The sequence below is a fragment of the Corythoichthys intestinalis genome, chromosome 17 (assembly GCF_030265065.1).
Source record: "Corythoichthys intestinalis isolate RoL2023-P3 chromosome 17, ASM3026506v1, whole genome shotgun sequence".
In the NCBI taxonomy this organism is placed as follows: Eukaryota; Metazoa; Chordata; class Actinopteri; order Syngnathiformes; family Syngnathidae; genus Corythoichthys; species Corythoichthys intestinalis.
The window spans coordinates 69,090-86,560 of record NC_080411.1 but is presented as its reverse complement, the minus strand read 5'-3'; the positions used below and the strand labels follow the sequence as shown (position 1 = coordinate 86,560).

The following is a 17,471-nucleotide window of genomic DNA, read 5'->3' as shown; positions in this document are numbered from 1 at the left end:
ATCTAAAATACTCCTAAATCGGTAAAATATTGACTTGAATCTATCTTTAAAATAGTTTTAAAACTTTCACATGTCGAAAGTAGACAAAAGGGAAATTATGGAATAACGGGAGCAATTTAAACAAATTTAACGGTTGATTCACAACATTAAATTGATTGAATGTAGTTTAAAGCTGCTGATACAGAATGGGGACTGGAGTTTTTTACTTAATGTTATTTTTGTATATTTGTTTACTGCTGTATGTTAACTTGATACTGAAATAGTAGTGTGGTTTAGCCTGAGAGTATTTTTGAACAATTTTGGAACTAATGTACAAAACATTACAAAAAAAAAAGAGAGAAAAAAAAAGGAGGGGGGTGCATCAATAATCGTTTTATAATCAAATCGGAGCCTCTGAATCGTAATCGTAATCGAATCGTTAGGGTTAGGGATTCCCAGCTCTAATTATTAGTGTACAATAATGACTATCCACTGATGTTAATCGTATGTAAATGAGCTCAGCTCCTGCACTTATCTACGTGTAAAGTGAGAAACACAGCTGATGCTCCAGAAGGAAGTCACCAAAAGATAGTGGTAAAAAGACTTAACTCAATAAACCGCCAGGACTTTCACAATGCATTGCAGACTAACTAGCTAACAGCAGCTAAGTAGCTGCATTGCTTTAGAGCTGGGATGTAACATTTGACTGCAAAACAATAAAGATAAGACGTGCGCAGAGATTGTCTGTCCATCATCAGTCCTGGTGCATCTATAGCCTGTCCGTCCTGGGAGTGGAGCTCTCCTGACTGTGGTTCTCCCCAAGGTTTCTCTTTTCCTACTGGGTTTTTGGAGTTTTTCCTTGCCACCATGGAGGCCCACCTAAGGATGGGGGATGCCCAAGACATGAACTCATCTCATTCATCTGCAGTATCTGACTGTGTATCAAATTGACTCTGTAAAGCCCTCTGAGACAACCTTGTTGTGATATAGGGCTAAACAAACAAACAAACAAAAAAAAGAATTGAATTGAACTGAAGGGGCTCTCAACTTTTCTCTATGAAGTGAGGGGAAACTGACAGATTTATGATCATTTTCATGACCGGTTATATGATTATTGATTTAAAGTAATGTTCTGACAACTTCATAGTGAATTTGTCAGCATTTGTGGTATATATACTGGACTGTCTCAGGAAATTAGAATATTGTGTATTCTAATTTTATGAGACAGTCCTGTATGTTGGTGCTATCGTCAACTGGATGTACAGTATATATATATATATATATATATATATATATATATATATATATATATATATATATATATATATATATATATATATATATATATATATATATATATATATATATATATATATATATATATATATATATATATATATATATATATATATACAGGACTGTCTCATAAAATTAGAATACACAATATTCTAATTTCCTGAGACAGTCCAGTATATATATATATATATATATATATATATATTTTTTTTTTTTAAATAAAACAACACCAAATTATTTAGGGGGACTTAAGAAGATTTTAGGGGGGCTGAAGCCCAACGACGCCACTGCTGACACTACTTCTAATATTTCTGTAATATAACATAATCCTAATCCATATAATAACACCATAATCCTTGCGTATAATTTTCAAAAGCGAGGGTAAACGCCGATATTAACCGAAAAATACAAAAAATATATTTTTTTCTCACTTTTTCTTTAGATGGCGGCATGACGGTGTATTCTATTCCACATCAAATCAAAAATGAAGTATAATGTGTGTAGAGATATTTGTCACACACACTCAAATATTTTGAGCAAAGTTTGCGCAAAACGACATCAAATGAAAGCGGTTATGAAATCAATGATAATAAAAACTTCACCATGGTCCTTAAACGACCAAAAACATATATCAAACAATTTGACGTCAATACCGTTGATAAAATCATATGGGCAGCTAGTTTATATTAAAAAATAATATGTATCAATATTTTTTATAAGGTATTGATTTCAATATTAAATGCGTTGCGTTAGTGTACTACATATCTTAGGGTGACCATATTTTGATTTCCAAAAAAGAGGACACTCGGCCCGGCCTCGAGATACTTGAATTTTACTCGCAGTTCACTCAAAGATGCCTATATCACTTTAATATAATCCATGTAGTATATATGGCATTATATACTATATGGAAATAGGTTTTTTACTTAAAAGGCTTTATTCTTACAAGCAAAAAAAAAAAAAAAAAACCAAAAAATTAATGACAGAAAAAAATATGCAGACCCGTGGAGATATAGTACAGTCAATACAGTAGGCTTATGCCACATAATTTTTTAAAATAAATTACTATCACAATAATTGTCGTTGAGAAATTGTTATTCCCACTCAATTTTCATTCTCATTTAATGTTCTAGGTTGCACGCAAACAATAACCAAAATAAACTGACAAACTATTCAACCAGCGTGTTTCCAAACGCAGCAGTTCAAAACTACGTTTCCCATAATGCCTAGTACGGCTTAGCTCACTGATAGCTAGCCTATTAGCGGGTAACGGGAGATGAGGCAAAATCAAACTTTGCTATATAAGTTTACAATCATCGGTAGCGGAACAATTTGACATCAAACGGAATTTTACAGATCACGCCAATACAAAGCTCCGACAAAAGTCAACAGTTGCCATTATATACGTATTTATCGTAAAAAAAAACTCTTAACAAATGGGCAGGCGCTCCTACTTAAATAAGACTAACATTAAACCAAATAGACGAACGCAGAACAATTAATACAAGACTAATACAACATACTGCATCTCTTTGTACCCATATATTGTATAATATATAACAAGACATATGAGCGATATTAACAGAAGATAAACTTACAGAAAGGTGTACGCAGCACTATAAACGTCTCTTAAAACTACTTCTTATTGTAGTCTGTAACTGCCTCTTCTCTGCCAAGCCGTTAACCCAGTAGATGGCGGTAATGCCCCATAATACAAGGGGTAAACTGCACTCCTTCTCCCGCCCCTACTAGTAGGAGCCACGACAACGCAGTCGAGCGCTGTATCCCAGCGGCCGGAGATATTCTCTTCAAATTGGTCCCGTGAAAAATCATAAAAACCGGACATTTTCATGAATTTATAAAGCCCACCCGGCCGGATGACGAGGACACGACGTGAAAGGTGGACATGTCCGGGCAAAAGAGGACGTTTGTATCTCAAATAAACACGACTGCATGTTTAATTGACCTCAGCCACACGCTTTAAGTAGATTTCAACTTCTTTGAATGGTTCATTCTCACTTTTTTTACCGTCAAGAAATGAGAGTCAGTCGTAAAAACACGACTTTGACATCAACATCTTATTTCTATTGTGCTGGTACAGTTTCCTTCTGCAACGGATGTGTCGTCACTCACGCCCCTCCCACTCGCCCTCATATGACAAGACAGTAATGGCGGCCCGCGCACTCACCACGCTTACTTCGTGAACTCTTTTTGATTGGGCATTTTTCCACCGATCGTCGATCATTTGAAACTTTGGCCATGTCGGGAAGACAAAGTAACAAACTGCCGAACAATTTGCCACAGTTACAGAATCTAATCAAGAGGGATCCGCAGTCTTACGTTGACGAAGTGAGTGTTCAGCGATGCTAAAAGATGCGAGCGTGCCGTCCTCAGTGTGGTCAACATCTGTCTCAATTGTTTTCACGTTGTGGATGTTGTAGTTTTTGCAGCAGTACAGACACTACCAGTCCAATGTGCAGATCTTTAAACTGCAGCCCGACAAGCCCAACAAGGAGCTCGCAGAACTTGTCATGTTCCTTGCTCAGGTCAGGTAACCGCATAGTTCATCGCAATGAGGATTGTCTTTAAAATGTTGACTCGTCAATCAGGTGGGCCACTGTTATCAGCAGTACTTGTCTACTTTCCCTCAAGAGTTGACTGAGCTGTTACTGAGTCACCACACTGTGGTGGAGGCAGATGTGCGAATGGTAAGCGTGTTTTGATGGCATTCCCTGTTTCAGGTTTGCCTTTACAGAAAAAGCTTATTAACACTGTTAAGAGTTGACATGACCAAAAACCGTGTGCTCAGAACTAAAACCAAGAAAACTGGAGTTCAATTGTTCAGTTGTTTATTATGCATATTCACGATACGACAGTACTTTTGTTGGAATATTTGAGTGTAGTGTAAAGCGCTTTGAGCTCCTTGAAAGGTGGAAAAGCGCTATATAAGTATAACACCATAACACCATAGCGATGCTAGTAGGGGCCTTAGCGACGCTACGTGACTTGTCACAAGGAATAATATCCCATTTCAAACTTAATCGTTGACATGAAACAATCTCCGCCAATGGACTGGTGTTATGAGGATACTCGCTTGTCTTTGCCGCTGACAAAAGTGAATTAGCTGATGAGTATTTCATCTCATATGCTAGGTACTGAATCAAACAATAGTGGTGGTTTGAATGCTTTCCACCTTTAATTAGGGGACTTTTATCACACACAGATGAGCAACAGAGACATTCAACTATTTACAGATTCTCACTGCTCAAATAATGTCATTGCAAACTACGATATTGTGTTACACTGGAGGGCAACTCTTCCAGTATATTGAAAGTGACACTGATGGCACGCCACTCTAAATATTGACTTTTCTATATACGGGAAAAAAAACTTCAAAAACACCAAAAGCTGCAATGTAGAACAAAACATGTATAGTGAGGCAACACTATATATGTATATATATATATATATATATATAATTTTTTCTTTCTTTTAAACAATGACAAATACGAGTAAAAGAATTGTTCTTTGGTGTTGCGTTTAGACATTCTGCAAAGCTTTGATCCTCCTGCGAAACAAGGACTTGATCCAACCCACCGGCTTGCTGGAGCTCTTCTTTGAACTGCTGCGATGTCACGACAAGCTGCTCCGCAAGGTTCGGAAAGAAACCCGGAGCGCAGAGTGGCATTCGGACAAAGGGAAATCATTTCGACTATGCCTTTTGTCTTTCCAGACTTTATACACACACATTGTGGCCGATATCAAAAACATCAACGCCAAACATAAAAATAACAAAGTGAATTCGGTAAGGGAACGCATTCACTTGTACTATCTATTTACCGCTCCGCCCAAGTCAATGTATTTTATTCTTCTTTTGTGTCAGTCGTTGCAGAACTTCATGTACACCATGCTGAGAGATCGCAACCCCATCGCAGCCAAGATATCTTTAGATGTGATGGTGGAGCTGTACAAGAGGAACATTTGGTGTGTTGTTTTATGGATTTCTCGGGTGTATTACTAGTTTTCCTTGAGTCACTCCACTTCTTTGTGATACCGGGCACTTCTTTGTGATAGCGGGTCTAATCGTAAGCAAAAATCCAAGACAGAAGAGCCGCAAGGTGTCAATGAATTGAACTCATTTCACGTCACTCTATTGCAATGAATGAACCTAATGTAATGCAGGAATGACGCCAAAACGGTCAATGTCATCACCACGGCGTGCTTCTCCAACGTGACAAAGGTATGTTTTTCCATCCTGGGATGTTATTTCTCATTCACTTGTGGAAAAGTGAAGCTCGTCCCTCTTTGTTGCTGGATAGATCCTGGTTGCCGGACTCAAGTTTTTCTTAGGCACAGATGAAGAAGAGAAGCAGGGCAGCGACTCAGAATCCGAGGCGAGTACTGTTCATAGCAATAGAGAGGGAGCGCTAAAGTTCAAATAGATCATAGTTTAAAATGAACCTCCATTTCTGACACTACCTACCTTTTATCGTGTCGAACCTTTCAGGCAGAGGGACCGACAGCACGTGACCTGATGGTAAGATTCAACACGGGGAAGAAAACGTCCAAAAACAAGAAGAAGCTGGAAAAAGCAATGAAAGTCCTCAAGGTCATCTCCATTTGGTCTTCAACTCCAATCTGCCGTGTTGCTCATACGTCTGTTTTGTGCGTAGAAACACAAGAAGAAGACGAAAGCTGAGGTGTTCAACTTTTCAGCCATTCACCTCATTCACGATCCACAAGGTAGGCTCGCTCGACGCGCCCGCTGTCGACGCCCGTCGTGACGAGTTGTCTTCATCAGACTTCTCGGAGAAACTTCTGAAACAACTGGAAAGCTCCAAAGAGCGCTTTGAGGTCAAAATCATGATGATGGAGCTCATTTCCAGACTGGTCGGGATCCACCAGGTATATACGGACGCCATTCCGTAAATGGCCTCCTTCAAAATTCATACAAACAATTGTTGTTCATCTTTCAGCTCTTCCTCTTCAATTATTATCCGTTCATCCAAAGATTCCTTCAGCCACATCAAAGAGGTTTGCAGCACTGTATCATATTCATACAGTATTTTGGGGGTATTGGAAAACTATGGCGGTAGATTTGTGTCTTTATTATTCAATGAAAAAAAAAAAGTTGCTTCAATCAAAATATATATTTTCAATTGAAGAAAAACTCACTTTAATCAAAACAAAATGTGTTTGAATGCAAAAATTAAAACAAAAAAAAAGTATTTGAAAACTATTTTTCTTTGAACTTTTTTTTATTTAAGTCAAGTTTTTTTTTTTGATTGAAACAACTTTTTTGATTGAAGTAATGTCATTTTGCGTTTGGACCACATTTTGGCTAGGACATTTGTGTCTTTATTTTTCAATCAAAAAATAAGTGGCTTCAAAAAAAAATACAAAAAAAAAAATTGGTTAGCTTACCCCGTTACTGAAAACATAACGGCGTTATGTAATTGCGTTATTTATAATGGCGTTAATCCCAACACTGTTCTTGCTTCATGCTTTTATGCCATTGGCGTAGTCACCTGCCACTCAAACATGTCAGAAGTAGCGTTGAAGTTGAATCTTTGTGTCAAAATGATTCAATCGAAAAAAGTGCCCTGAAAACTTTTTCCACTTAAAAAAAAAAAAAGTCCGTTCAAAACTTTTTCCACTTCAAAAAAAAAGTTTAAAACTATTTGCTTTTCAAAAAAAGTGACACTTCAAAAAAAAAAAAATAAAATAAAAAAAAAAATATATATATATATATATATATATATATTTCAAATTAAAAAAATAATTTCCCCCCCCCAAAAAAAAAATTTGCAAATGATTTTTTTTTGGGGATTAAAAATAGTTTTTTGATTGAAGCAAATTTTATTGGGATTGAATAATTTAGACACAAATGTCCTACCCATAATATGGCTCAAACACAAAAAAAGATTGCTTCAATCAAAGAAGACAGTTTCAATGAAAAATGAAGTGTTCAAATGCGAATTTCTGAGTCTCAAATGTTTTTTCACATTCAAAACCTTTTCTTGTACAATTGAATTTAAAAAATTTTTTTGTTTGAAGTGATTTTCTTATGAAAATATATTTTTTTGTTTGAAGCAACGTATTTTTTGATTGAATAATAAAGACACGAATGTCCTAGCCAAAATGAGTTCCAAATGCAAAATTACATCAAATCAAAAAAGTTGTTTCAATCAAAAAAAAAACTTGACTTATATAAAAAAAAAAAAAAAAAATTTCAATCAAAGAAAAATAGTTTTCAAATACATTATTTTTGCATTCAAACACATTTTTTTTGGATTGAAGTGACTTTTTCTTTGATTGAAAATATATATTTTAAATAAAGCAAATTTTTATTTGATTGAAGCAACTTTTTTTTGATTGAATAATAAAGACACAAATGACCTGTAGAAAACCAGCATGACATGTATTTAACTGTTGCCAAGTCAAACTTTTGATTTCATTCCATGGCAGAGGCAGCCTGGAAAATTGAAGTCTCTACTTCCACTAACAAAAATCCATCTTGCGACATTATTCTTTTTGTATTGTTCATAAGATCTGTTTACACAACAAACGGTAACGTGGGGGGTACATAAAAAAACTTCCCCAGATCTCTATATTTATGTATAGTTTCATTCAAGCACGACCACTTTCTGGTAAGTTGGTAAGTAATTTTCCACAAGACTGAACCACTGATGGTTCTTCGATAGCGTGGGAACATCCTTCACGTGCTGGAGGTTGTACTGATTTTGCTCCTAGTCCTTTGTGAGGGCCGCGTTGTACTTTTTGATTAGAGCAGTACCACTCAAATAGAGCGGCGGGCTGCCCCAGGGGGGCACAGAATGATGCCGGGGGTGGCCCATGTGATCTCGGGGAACATACTTTTTTGCCATACCAGAATAAAGTTTAATTGCACATCCACTCAGTGGGTGGGCATGGAGGGTCTTAAGGATAGGGGATACCCAGGACTTGAACTGTATCTATTCATCTTTGTTGCTTCATTTCTAATTGTGTATCATATTGCCTCTGTAAAGCCCTTTGAGACTTCTGTTGTGATTGAGGGCTATACAAATAAAATTGAATTGAATTGGGTGGCAGTGGCACTCTCATTTTCAGAGTGTACGCAGTATTTTTGAACAAAACAAGAGCACACAGCAAAGAGCACTGGAGATATGAAGCCCTAAGATGAGGAAATATGACCAAGCGTATGTAGTGTTTGGCTATTAAAAAGGACACAATGTTATGCAGAGGTGTACTCATAATGATAATTTATAGGCAAATGATATTATTCACAGTGGCGGCAGAGAGTGGGGGGGGGGGGGGGGGGCAAATGTTTACATCTTCCTGGGGGGCGTAACAGAAAATAATTGAGAAGCACTGGATTAGAGCGATCCCCCTTTCAGCTGTGTCGTTGACGACGAGGTGGGATTTGGTCCTTCTCTTCCGGTCGCGGAAGGTGTCGTCACGTTTGCCGAGTCCTTCTCGGGGAGTCGGCTTCGCGAGCCCCGTCCCGTTTCGGCGGGTTAAAGACCTTGACGGACCTGCTCGTGAACAACTCTCGAAGGATGGGTGCTTCGGTCTCCCCTTCGCTCAGCTTGACGCCGTGTGGACGTCCACCCTTAGACGGAGGGTCAAGACGTGCCACACATGCCGCCTTTGTTGTGACACTGAGAGACAGAGGCAGTCGTCTAAGAGGGAGAGCGTGAAGGGATGTCCGGAAATAAACCAGAGATGACAGGACAGTGCTGCATGAGCAGCGGAAACAATAAGGAAAAAAAATCTATGAAATCGGGGGACCCAGAAATCTTAACGTAATTTTGCACAGAAAGACCTATAGGACAAAAAAAGCCACGTGGAGAAAAAAAATAGGCAATGTTTTTTTTTTTTTCCCCCCCTTATGGAGCAGACCAGCCTACTGGGCACGCATGCTACATGGGCTGTCTGTGCGCGCGCAGATTTCCTCACACAAAGTAGTAACAAGAGACTTTGGCATTTTGGTTTCAGACCGTTTCCATCTAAACTCGGCCTAAATGATGTCTAACAAGAATGTCTTGCATCTCACAGAGGTTACAAAGATCCTCCTGTGCGCAGCGCAGTCTTCCCACCAGCTTGTTCCACCCGAGGTACGCTCTTAATGTTTTGGTGCCTATCCTCCACGCATAGACTTCATAATGTATTGACGGGGCGCGGGCGTTCTTGTGAATAAATGCTTAAATCCCTGATTTCTTTATAGATATGGACGTGAAATGGACTCGATTCTTGGTTAAAAGCAAAAAACCGTGCAGTTAGCTTTTATTTTACGTAAATATTGCAAACCGATGCTAGTCAGTAAGCAAATTAGCTGCCGCCGTATCACAGACAAAGAGCATTTTCCGTTGAAAATTCTTGTGAATAAAGGGTTAAATCCCTGAATTCTTAACAGATATGGACATATATCGGTCTCGATTCTTGGTTCAAAGCAAAAAAACGGGCAGTTAGCAGTTAATTTACGGCAATATTGCCAAGTGTAATGCCAGTGCTGTGGCGGCTAATTTCTTCCACTGATTTTTTTCACGTTTCAGAATGCATGCCTGGTACGAAAAATATAATCATTGCCTTGACTCCTCAAACAAATTGCTCCTGAGACAATCCTTCCTGTTTGTATGCGGGACAGCTTTCATACTTTAAGAACCTAAATCCGGCGTTAGATCGCCGCATGTGACCGTCTGCCAATAAATGAAGCAACGTGTTGGACGGCCCCCTTGGGGAAGAAGTGACGCAGTGAATGGGGAACGTGTCGTGTCAATACATTATTAAGTCTACGCTCCATGCTAACTTCCCTGACAACACGAGCAGATCATCGAGTCGGTGATCCGCACCATCGCCGACAACTTTGTGACGGACCGAAACTCTGGGGAGGCCATGACTGTGGGGTGAGCGAGCTGTGACATTCAACTAAGAGGGATAAATGTCAGAAAGTTGATCGGTCGACTCATCGTTTCAGGATCAACGCCATCAAAGAGGTAGCGGCCCGTTGTCCGCTCGGCATCACAGAGGACCTATTGCGGGACCTGGCCCAGTACAAAACCCACAAAGACAAGAGTGAGGCATTATGTTTGGGTGGTTGTTTTTGTCATCTTAAATATTGACCGGATGTGTCTCGTTTACAGACGTCATGATGTCGTCCAGAAGTCTAATCCAGCTGTTTAGGAATCTCAACCCGCAAATGCTGCACAAGAAGGACAGGGTGGGCGGGCACAACATTGTGTTTATTAGAATGCGTAGAAGAAAAGGTGAAGTTGCTTCTGTTAAGACATGCCACAAAAACAACCGCATGGGAGAAGAATGTTGTCAAATGATGCACAGCCTGAGCGTTAGGACTGTACTGATGAACTTTCCTACTATTAGATGAAATGAAACCCTTCAACAGGACAAAACGGCGTAAAGAGGGCCTGTGATATGACCTCACTAGATGGAAAAATCATTCACCTTCCTTTCATACCCAGCAACAATATATAACAAAGGCAAGACGACATACTAGTATTAGCGACAGCCTTTACACATACTGTAAGTGGTGACCAGCCTGACTCCGATACTGTCCAGTCTTAAGATGGGCAAAAGTTGACTGCCCTCTGTTTGGAGAGTAAATGTCAACATTTTGAGCATATATCGATTCAGAGTTCTATCTATACTTCAGGTTTAAACTAACCATACTTTGTTACAGTGAAATTTCTCAGCCCCCAAAAATAATAGACCCTAATAAACCCTAACCTAACGCAACTACGGTAGTTATTGATTCATGACTAATGACAGCATATCAGCACACCATGTTCGTAGATGCTTCTTCAAATGGAAGTGTTTGTGTGCAGGGAAGGCCCACAGAGGCGTCGTCGGAGGCCAAAATGAAACACTACGGCGAGCTGGGAGCAAAGGACTATATCCCTGGAGCCGAGGTACTGGAAGTAGTGGCGGAAGGCGACAAAGACGGTGAGCAGACCATTAAAGCCAATTCTGCTGTATTAGCCACTGTTTTTTTCTCCGTGCTTTGCAGTTTCTAGAGCTATGTGTCTTTTTTTTTTTTTTAAATCACTCAGCTGGTATAATTAACATTTTCTGAATCGGAATGAATCATTTACATGACTAAATTCAATTTACTTGTGTATTACAACTTTTTGGCTGCATGTTTTGAAATGAAACATTGCTAATCATCTTCATCTGTATCATAACGAGCTCACTTTTCAGCACGGACACCTGTTAACGTGTATCCGCCCGTCCCTTAAATAATGATTAAGTGTTCTTTTTAGAGCAGAATCTATGGGAATGATTTTTAGTCACTTGAAATAGATTTCCCAGGCATTGTAATAAATGTAACCACAGATGGCTGGGAGAGCGCCAGTGTGAGTGACGAGGACGAGGACGGGGAGTGGGTGGATGTTTATCACTCGTCTGATGAAGATACGACGGAAGCGGTGGGTTCAACGGCAGGATACATTAGGGACGTCCCGATTGCATCACCTGATTTTGACATTCTGTCGATGCCGAGTCACGATCCGATACCGGAAAAAAGTGTTGTTCAAAAAAAAAAGTTTAAACTTGTTACTGTCCCGCCGTGCCGCTGTCTTTATGAAATGCCTTATTGAGGGAGACCACTCAAATCCGCTCACGCTGCTGAGAACATTCTCTCATTTACACCATGACTTGCCGTAGCACGCTACCGCGAGTGTGTAACAATCTAAAGTACGATGATTGACACATCTGTGCCTTCAATTAAAAACCCTAACCCGGTTCCGATCCTCTGAAAAATGGTGCGATCGGCCCGACTGACGTGATCGGATCGGGACGTCCCTAGTCAGTACACAATGCAGAATTTTGTTATTTAACGCTTTCTCTCGAGTAAGGCGGAAAAACTGAAGCGTTTACCGGCTGAAGAGCGACAAGCCAAGGCGGCGGTGGTGAGCGGCAGCCGGCTCCTCACGCAGGACGATTTCAGAAAGATCAAACTGGCCCAGATGGCTAAGGAGGTTAATGCCGCACCAGGGAGGAAGAGGAAAGCAGCAGACTGCGATGATGAAGGCAATAGCAGGTCAGAACACGGAAAAGAGCAGTCAAATGTTCAACTCCTGGTTCTTTTCGCCAGACTAGAGTGTGCATTTGTCCATTCATTTGTAACTTTGTTTAAAACCCGTTTTATACTGTGAGTCTCTTGTTCATGTCATTTTCATTTCGTTTCCAGAGGGGAGCTGTTGACCCTAAGGGACATTGAGAAGCTCCATAAGAAACCCAAAGCCGACAAGGAGACACGCCTAGCGACAGCATTGGTTTGAAAAATACAGTGGCACTTTTATGCCCGATTTACTAGCGGAACACAAAGTTTAAACCGCTTTCACATTTGACTGGCAGGCGGGCCGATCGGACCGTAAAGAATTTGTGAGGAAAAAAAACAAGTTAAATCCTCACGCCAGCACCAGCAACAAGGAAAAGAGACGTTCCAAGAACTTCATGATGATGAGACACAGCCAGAACGTCCGAACGAAAGGAAAACGTTCCTTCAGGGAGAAACAGGTAACCGGACCGTGTCAAACATTTGCAAGAGGCGTTTATTTTCCTCTTACTTTTTCTCCCCTTCCCCACACACTTTTTCTTTTAATGCAGATTGCTCTCCGGGATGCCCTCTTAAAAAAGAAGAAACAATACAAGTAGTTCATGGAAAGTGTCACCACAGACGTGACTATCAAATCTTGTATCATATGTACTAATTGTACTAATTCCAATGCCATAACTGCATAACAGTGTTATGAAATAAATCCTATTGGGTAATGAATTGGGTGTTTTAATGGGTAATAATTGTGTTAATTACATTTATATATGTGGCAGAGAGATGTGGTCATGCAGTTGTTTAATTTTAATAGGCAGATTGGTCATCAAAATCACCAAGATTTACGTCTTTTTAAATTTGTCAAAAGTGTGTTGACGGCAAGCTCGTGAGTCATCGATCAAAGTATAATTTGTCGAAAGCGCCTTGACGCCAATTGCCCTCATAAGTAGTCCGTCAAAGCCGAATTTGTTGGAAGTGCATTGACGCTCGTGAGTGGCAAAACTACGCAACACAAGAGATCAAAAGCATATTAACAAAAACAATAAAACAACGTGTGGACGACAATAAACAACACTGGGTCTCCTAGCGACTCACTTCTAAAAGGCACGTATACCAGTGCTTGCAAAACCGTGACAAGTAGCGTGTAAAACTGCAAGCAAAATGATAAATTTGTGCTAATTTTAGCAGGAATAAATGTAAAATTGATTCTGTGGGGTTTATAAAAGAAAATCATGACACTGTCATCGTGTGGGAGTATAGTTCAGTCTCAACATTGGTTGGGATGCTATAACAGCATCTACATCTGAGGCATACTAAACTACCGCAAGACTTGAACCAAAGTACTCATGAAATTCTGATGTGTGATTTCATTTCACAGATTTTTTTTTTCATGCCAGTGTCCCCCTGAAGTGGATCTGTTCTTGGATAGCGCCCCGTTTTTTTGTTTTTTAATAAAGGGACTTGCACTCTGAAGCCACCGCGTTGCATTACCGTAATGCAAACAATGAACCAAATGAGGGACGGCTAGCTTGACTTCGTTGGTCCTTGTAGAGGCTGGCCTGACCGCAGTAGTTTTGCAGGTTAACAAGTTCACACACATGTATCACATGTTATGCTAACTCGTGATACAGGTTGGACTTTCAGCAGCAAAACTAGTGCTGTTTTCCTCACCCCCACAACATTGACGTCTTTTTACAGACTCCTGTCGGCCGGAAAAAAAAGAAAAAAGAAAAAAAACCTTCTAATAGCCCTCCTCCTCGAAAGGGGCGGAGGAGGCGGCATGTTGTCGACATGAATCTGTCGGGGCTACGCGAGTTTGTGTTGTGTGTGGCGGGGGGAGTCGGGTCAAATCATCAGCCAATCAAACGTGTTTGAGGGGGGAAAATGGACCGGCACATTGACCAAGTGAAAAGGGATAAATGTAAGTCTGAACATAATGAAAATGATAAAAATTCACTTAATAATAGTAGGGTCTATTATATCCTTACAACATATGGGAAGACAATCTACTGTACATTTTTCGTATATAACTGATTTCATTATGTAATGCAAGTAAGGTTGCTTAAAAGTTGGTGGGGACAATTTGAGCATCCTGAAAAGTTGGAAGTGTTGTGTCCCTACTATGTAAACCTACGCCCTTGGTCCAGAGGCATAAGCCTAAGCGGTTGGCTGTCACACAGGAAGCCTCAGTTCAAATCCTCTTTGCGACTATTTCGTTTACTTGTATTTTCCTCAATACAAACATGAATTATGGCTGCCTGATTATTAAAAACATCACTGTTGTTATCATTCAGAAAGCCACTCATTTTCCATTTCTTCCTGTAAAAATTAGCACAAATTTATTATTTTGCCCAACACTGGTATGTCTGCCTTTTAAAAGTGGGTCGCTAGGAGACCCAATGCTGTTTATTGTAGTCCACTTGTTATTACCTGGTCTTTCCTTTGGAAAGATCAGTGGCCTATACTACGAAGCCGGTTTTCTGGCTTAGCAGGGTAACTTCGAGAGTAACTTTATCACGTGCGACGTAAGTTCGCGGCTATGCGAGACTACGAAAGGTGGATATGTTGGAACCGAGAAGTGTTGCCATGGCAACACACGCCACACGCCAAACCTGGTCATGTCAGAGTTAGATCTTGCTTAACATCATGATTCCAATTAACCACGCTCTATTTAAACAGCATTCCTCCGCGGACGTGTCCTCCTGACAATGACAGCGTACTTGGACGACCTATACGACATTGGCGCGCGGATTGTGAGGGGCTCTCTCCGGAGGGCACGGGTATTTCGGGACCGCCAGAATCCGCTGGCGTACCCGGAAGATGTTCTCCATGAAAGATATAGATTTTCAGCTGAGGGAATTCTTTACCTGTGCCAACTGATCTAGGCAGACGTCACTAATGTAACCCGCCGAGTCAGGCCCTCACAACCGCGCAGATTGTGTGTGCCTGTCCGTGCGCTCTTTCGCCAGGGACACTATATGTATTCCATCGGTGATGCTGAATATCTGCGTAAGAACACTGTATGCCGTGCGATTCGGAGTGGGGTATGGAAACGCTTCAAATTGATGCATTTATAATAATCATAGAAATATGTAGACTATTTAAACATTGAGAAAACTTGCGTTTTTTTCTGCCAACTCGAGGAGATTAAATGTCAAATCCACTGATAGGACAGACGCACAAATATAAAAGATATAAATGTTTATTGAATATGCATCTTACAGTCTTGTTTAACTGTGAAAAATCGTTACAAAAGACGGGCTTTTATGTACGCAACAACGCATGGCATCCCCGCATTTCCTTCTTCTCCTGAGTCCTCACAAATATGACATAATTTTTTTTTTTTTTTTTTTTGGGGGGGGGGGGGGGGGGGGGGGGGGGGGGGGGGGGGGGGGGGATTGTCGGGCTCGGGCCTGCAAATCAAGTTTATTGATTGGACTCGGCTCGGGTCGGGCTGGATTTTTTAGGTCCAAACTAAAAAAAAAGAACATACGTATTCGTACAGTCAAGGGGACTAAACATACAATCATCCTGTTTCGTGTGGTGATGCGTGACAATTATTTCTTACTGTTAATGTCCCAAATCTTATTTTATTGTCCTGACAGCAGGCTTTATTTCTTTTCATGGACATAAGTAAACTGGCATATTGACGCATTCACAAATCACACGATCTGTAAATTCGCTGTCAACAGACCCGTTGCGCTCTACTCGTCGAAGCGGTGTTGGATTTCGCGGTGAGGGGTGGATTTTAATTCCTCATAATTCCGCAATGATCATCGCGCATTCCTCCTCCGTGAAGTAAGGTGCCCGTGCCGTCGTCACAAGTAGTGTTTGACTCTACCGCCCCCTTTTATGTGAACGCGCAGTAACTGACTGGTTGACACAGGTTCGACTAATCAACCTCATAATCAGCGTCGTAGCACCGATTGACCACAAACTAGACAACCAGGTTTTGTCAACTCCGGTTACCCGATGGTAAACTGGATTACTTCTGGGGAGGTTGAACTCTGTTCGTAGTATAGGCCACAGGTAGTGAGATTCTACGGTCTCCCCCTATATGTTATTCTGTTTTTTTTTTTTGAATGGGAATCCTTCGGCGCGCTGCGCAGCCCGAACCGCTTGACCGATCGGCACCATTCAAGTATCGACACGTCCGGAATTTTCACGCGACGCAGGGACTTTTTCAAAAGTCCCCCCAAAATTTTCCGTATGCCCGTAAACGGCAATTTTCCGAAAAAAAAAAAAAATTTTTTCAAAACGCTACTTGTCCTACAATTTTTGACTAAATCGCATAATTTGGGCATCAAAAATTCCGGGACGGTGGGGGGCATAAAAGTTGTATACAGAATTTGGAAAAAATTTACGGTTCCCCAGAAATTTGACAAAAACTTGCCCATTCATTTTTAATGAGAAAAAAAAAGTTTCAAAATGTATCTAGTCCTACAATTTTTCACCAAATCAAACAATTTGGGCATCAAAAATTCCAGGACAGGGAGGGGAATAAAGGTTATTAATACAATTTGGAAAAAATATACGGTTCCCCGGAAATTTGCCAATTTTCCGAGATGGCGAGGGGCATAAAAATGACAGCGGTAAATTTTTTGATAAAATGTACGGTTTCCCGGCAATTTGCCAAAAACTGGCCCATTCATTTTTAATGGGAAACAAAGAAAAGTTTCAAAATGTATCTAGTCCTTCAATTTTTGATCAAATCACATAATTTGGGCATCAAAAATTCCGTGACGGTGAAGGGCATAAAAGTTGTACACAGAATTTTGATAAAAATTACGGTCCCCCGGAAATTTGCCAAAAACTGTCCCATTCATTTCTAATGAGAACATTTCCCATTCACTTACAATGGGATTTCCAATTGAATTTTTTTACATTGCATTGATGCCATTGAGGCCATGCATGTCGAATCTATTGATGCCAATGTACTTTGATTCAATTGACTTTATGGATGTCGATGCCATTGACGGCCATGGACGTCCAAAATGTTGCCCATTCATTTTCAATGGGGAAAAAACTAGATTTCCCCAAATCAACCGATAATGACCAGATATCAATAGGACCTGTCCCCAAACATTCCTAACTCCATTGACGCTTATAGGGGGTGCTGCCATTGACG

General features: G+C 40.3%; 1 protein-coding gene across 1 annotated transcript; it reads left to right on the top strand.

Moving 5' to 3' along the window:
• The first annotated feature begins 3,408 nt into the window (after positions 1–3,408).
• On the top strand, positions 3,409–13,155 carry sdad1 (SDA1 domain containing 1). The gene is made up of 22 exons (XM_057819796.1): positions 3,409–3,624; positions 3,717–3,821; positions 3,885–3,983; positions 4,820–4,930; positions 5,009–5,080; positions 5,159–5,259; positions 5,458–5,515; positions 5,595–5,669; positions 5,783–5,884; positions 5,949–6,018; positions 6,077–6,180; positions 6,252–6,309; positions 9,334–9,392; positions 10,105–10,181; positions 10,253–10,350; positions 10,419–10,495; positions 11,118–11,235; positions 11,626–11,717; positions 12,147–12,331; positions 12,482–12,566; positions 12,649–12,810; positions 12,901–13,155. Exons 1-22 carry the CDS (start codon positions 3,535–3,537, stop codon positions 12,946–12,948), a joined length of 2,046 nt encoding a protein of 681 aa, XP_057675779.1. The 5' UTR covers positions 3,409–3,534; the 3' UTR covers positions 12,949–13,155.
• Positions 13,156–17,471: the final 4,316 nt, after the last annotated feature.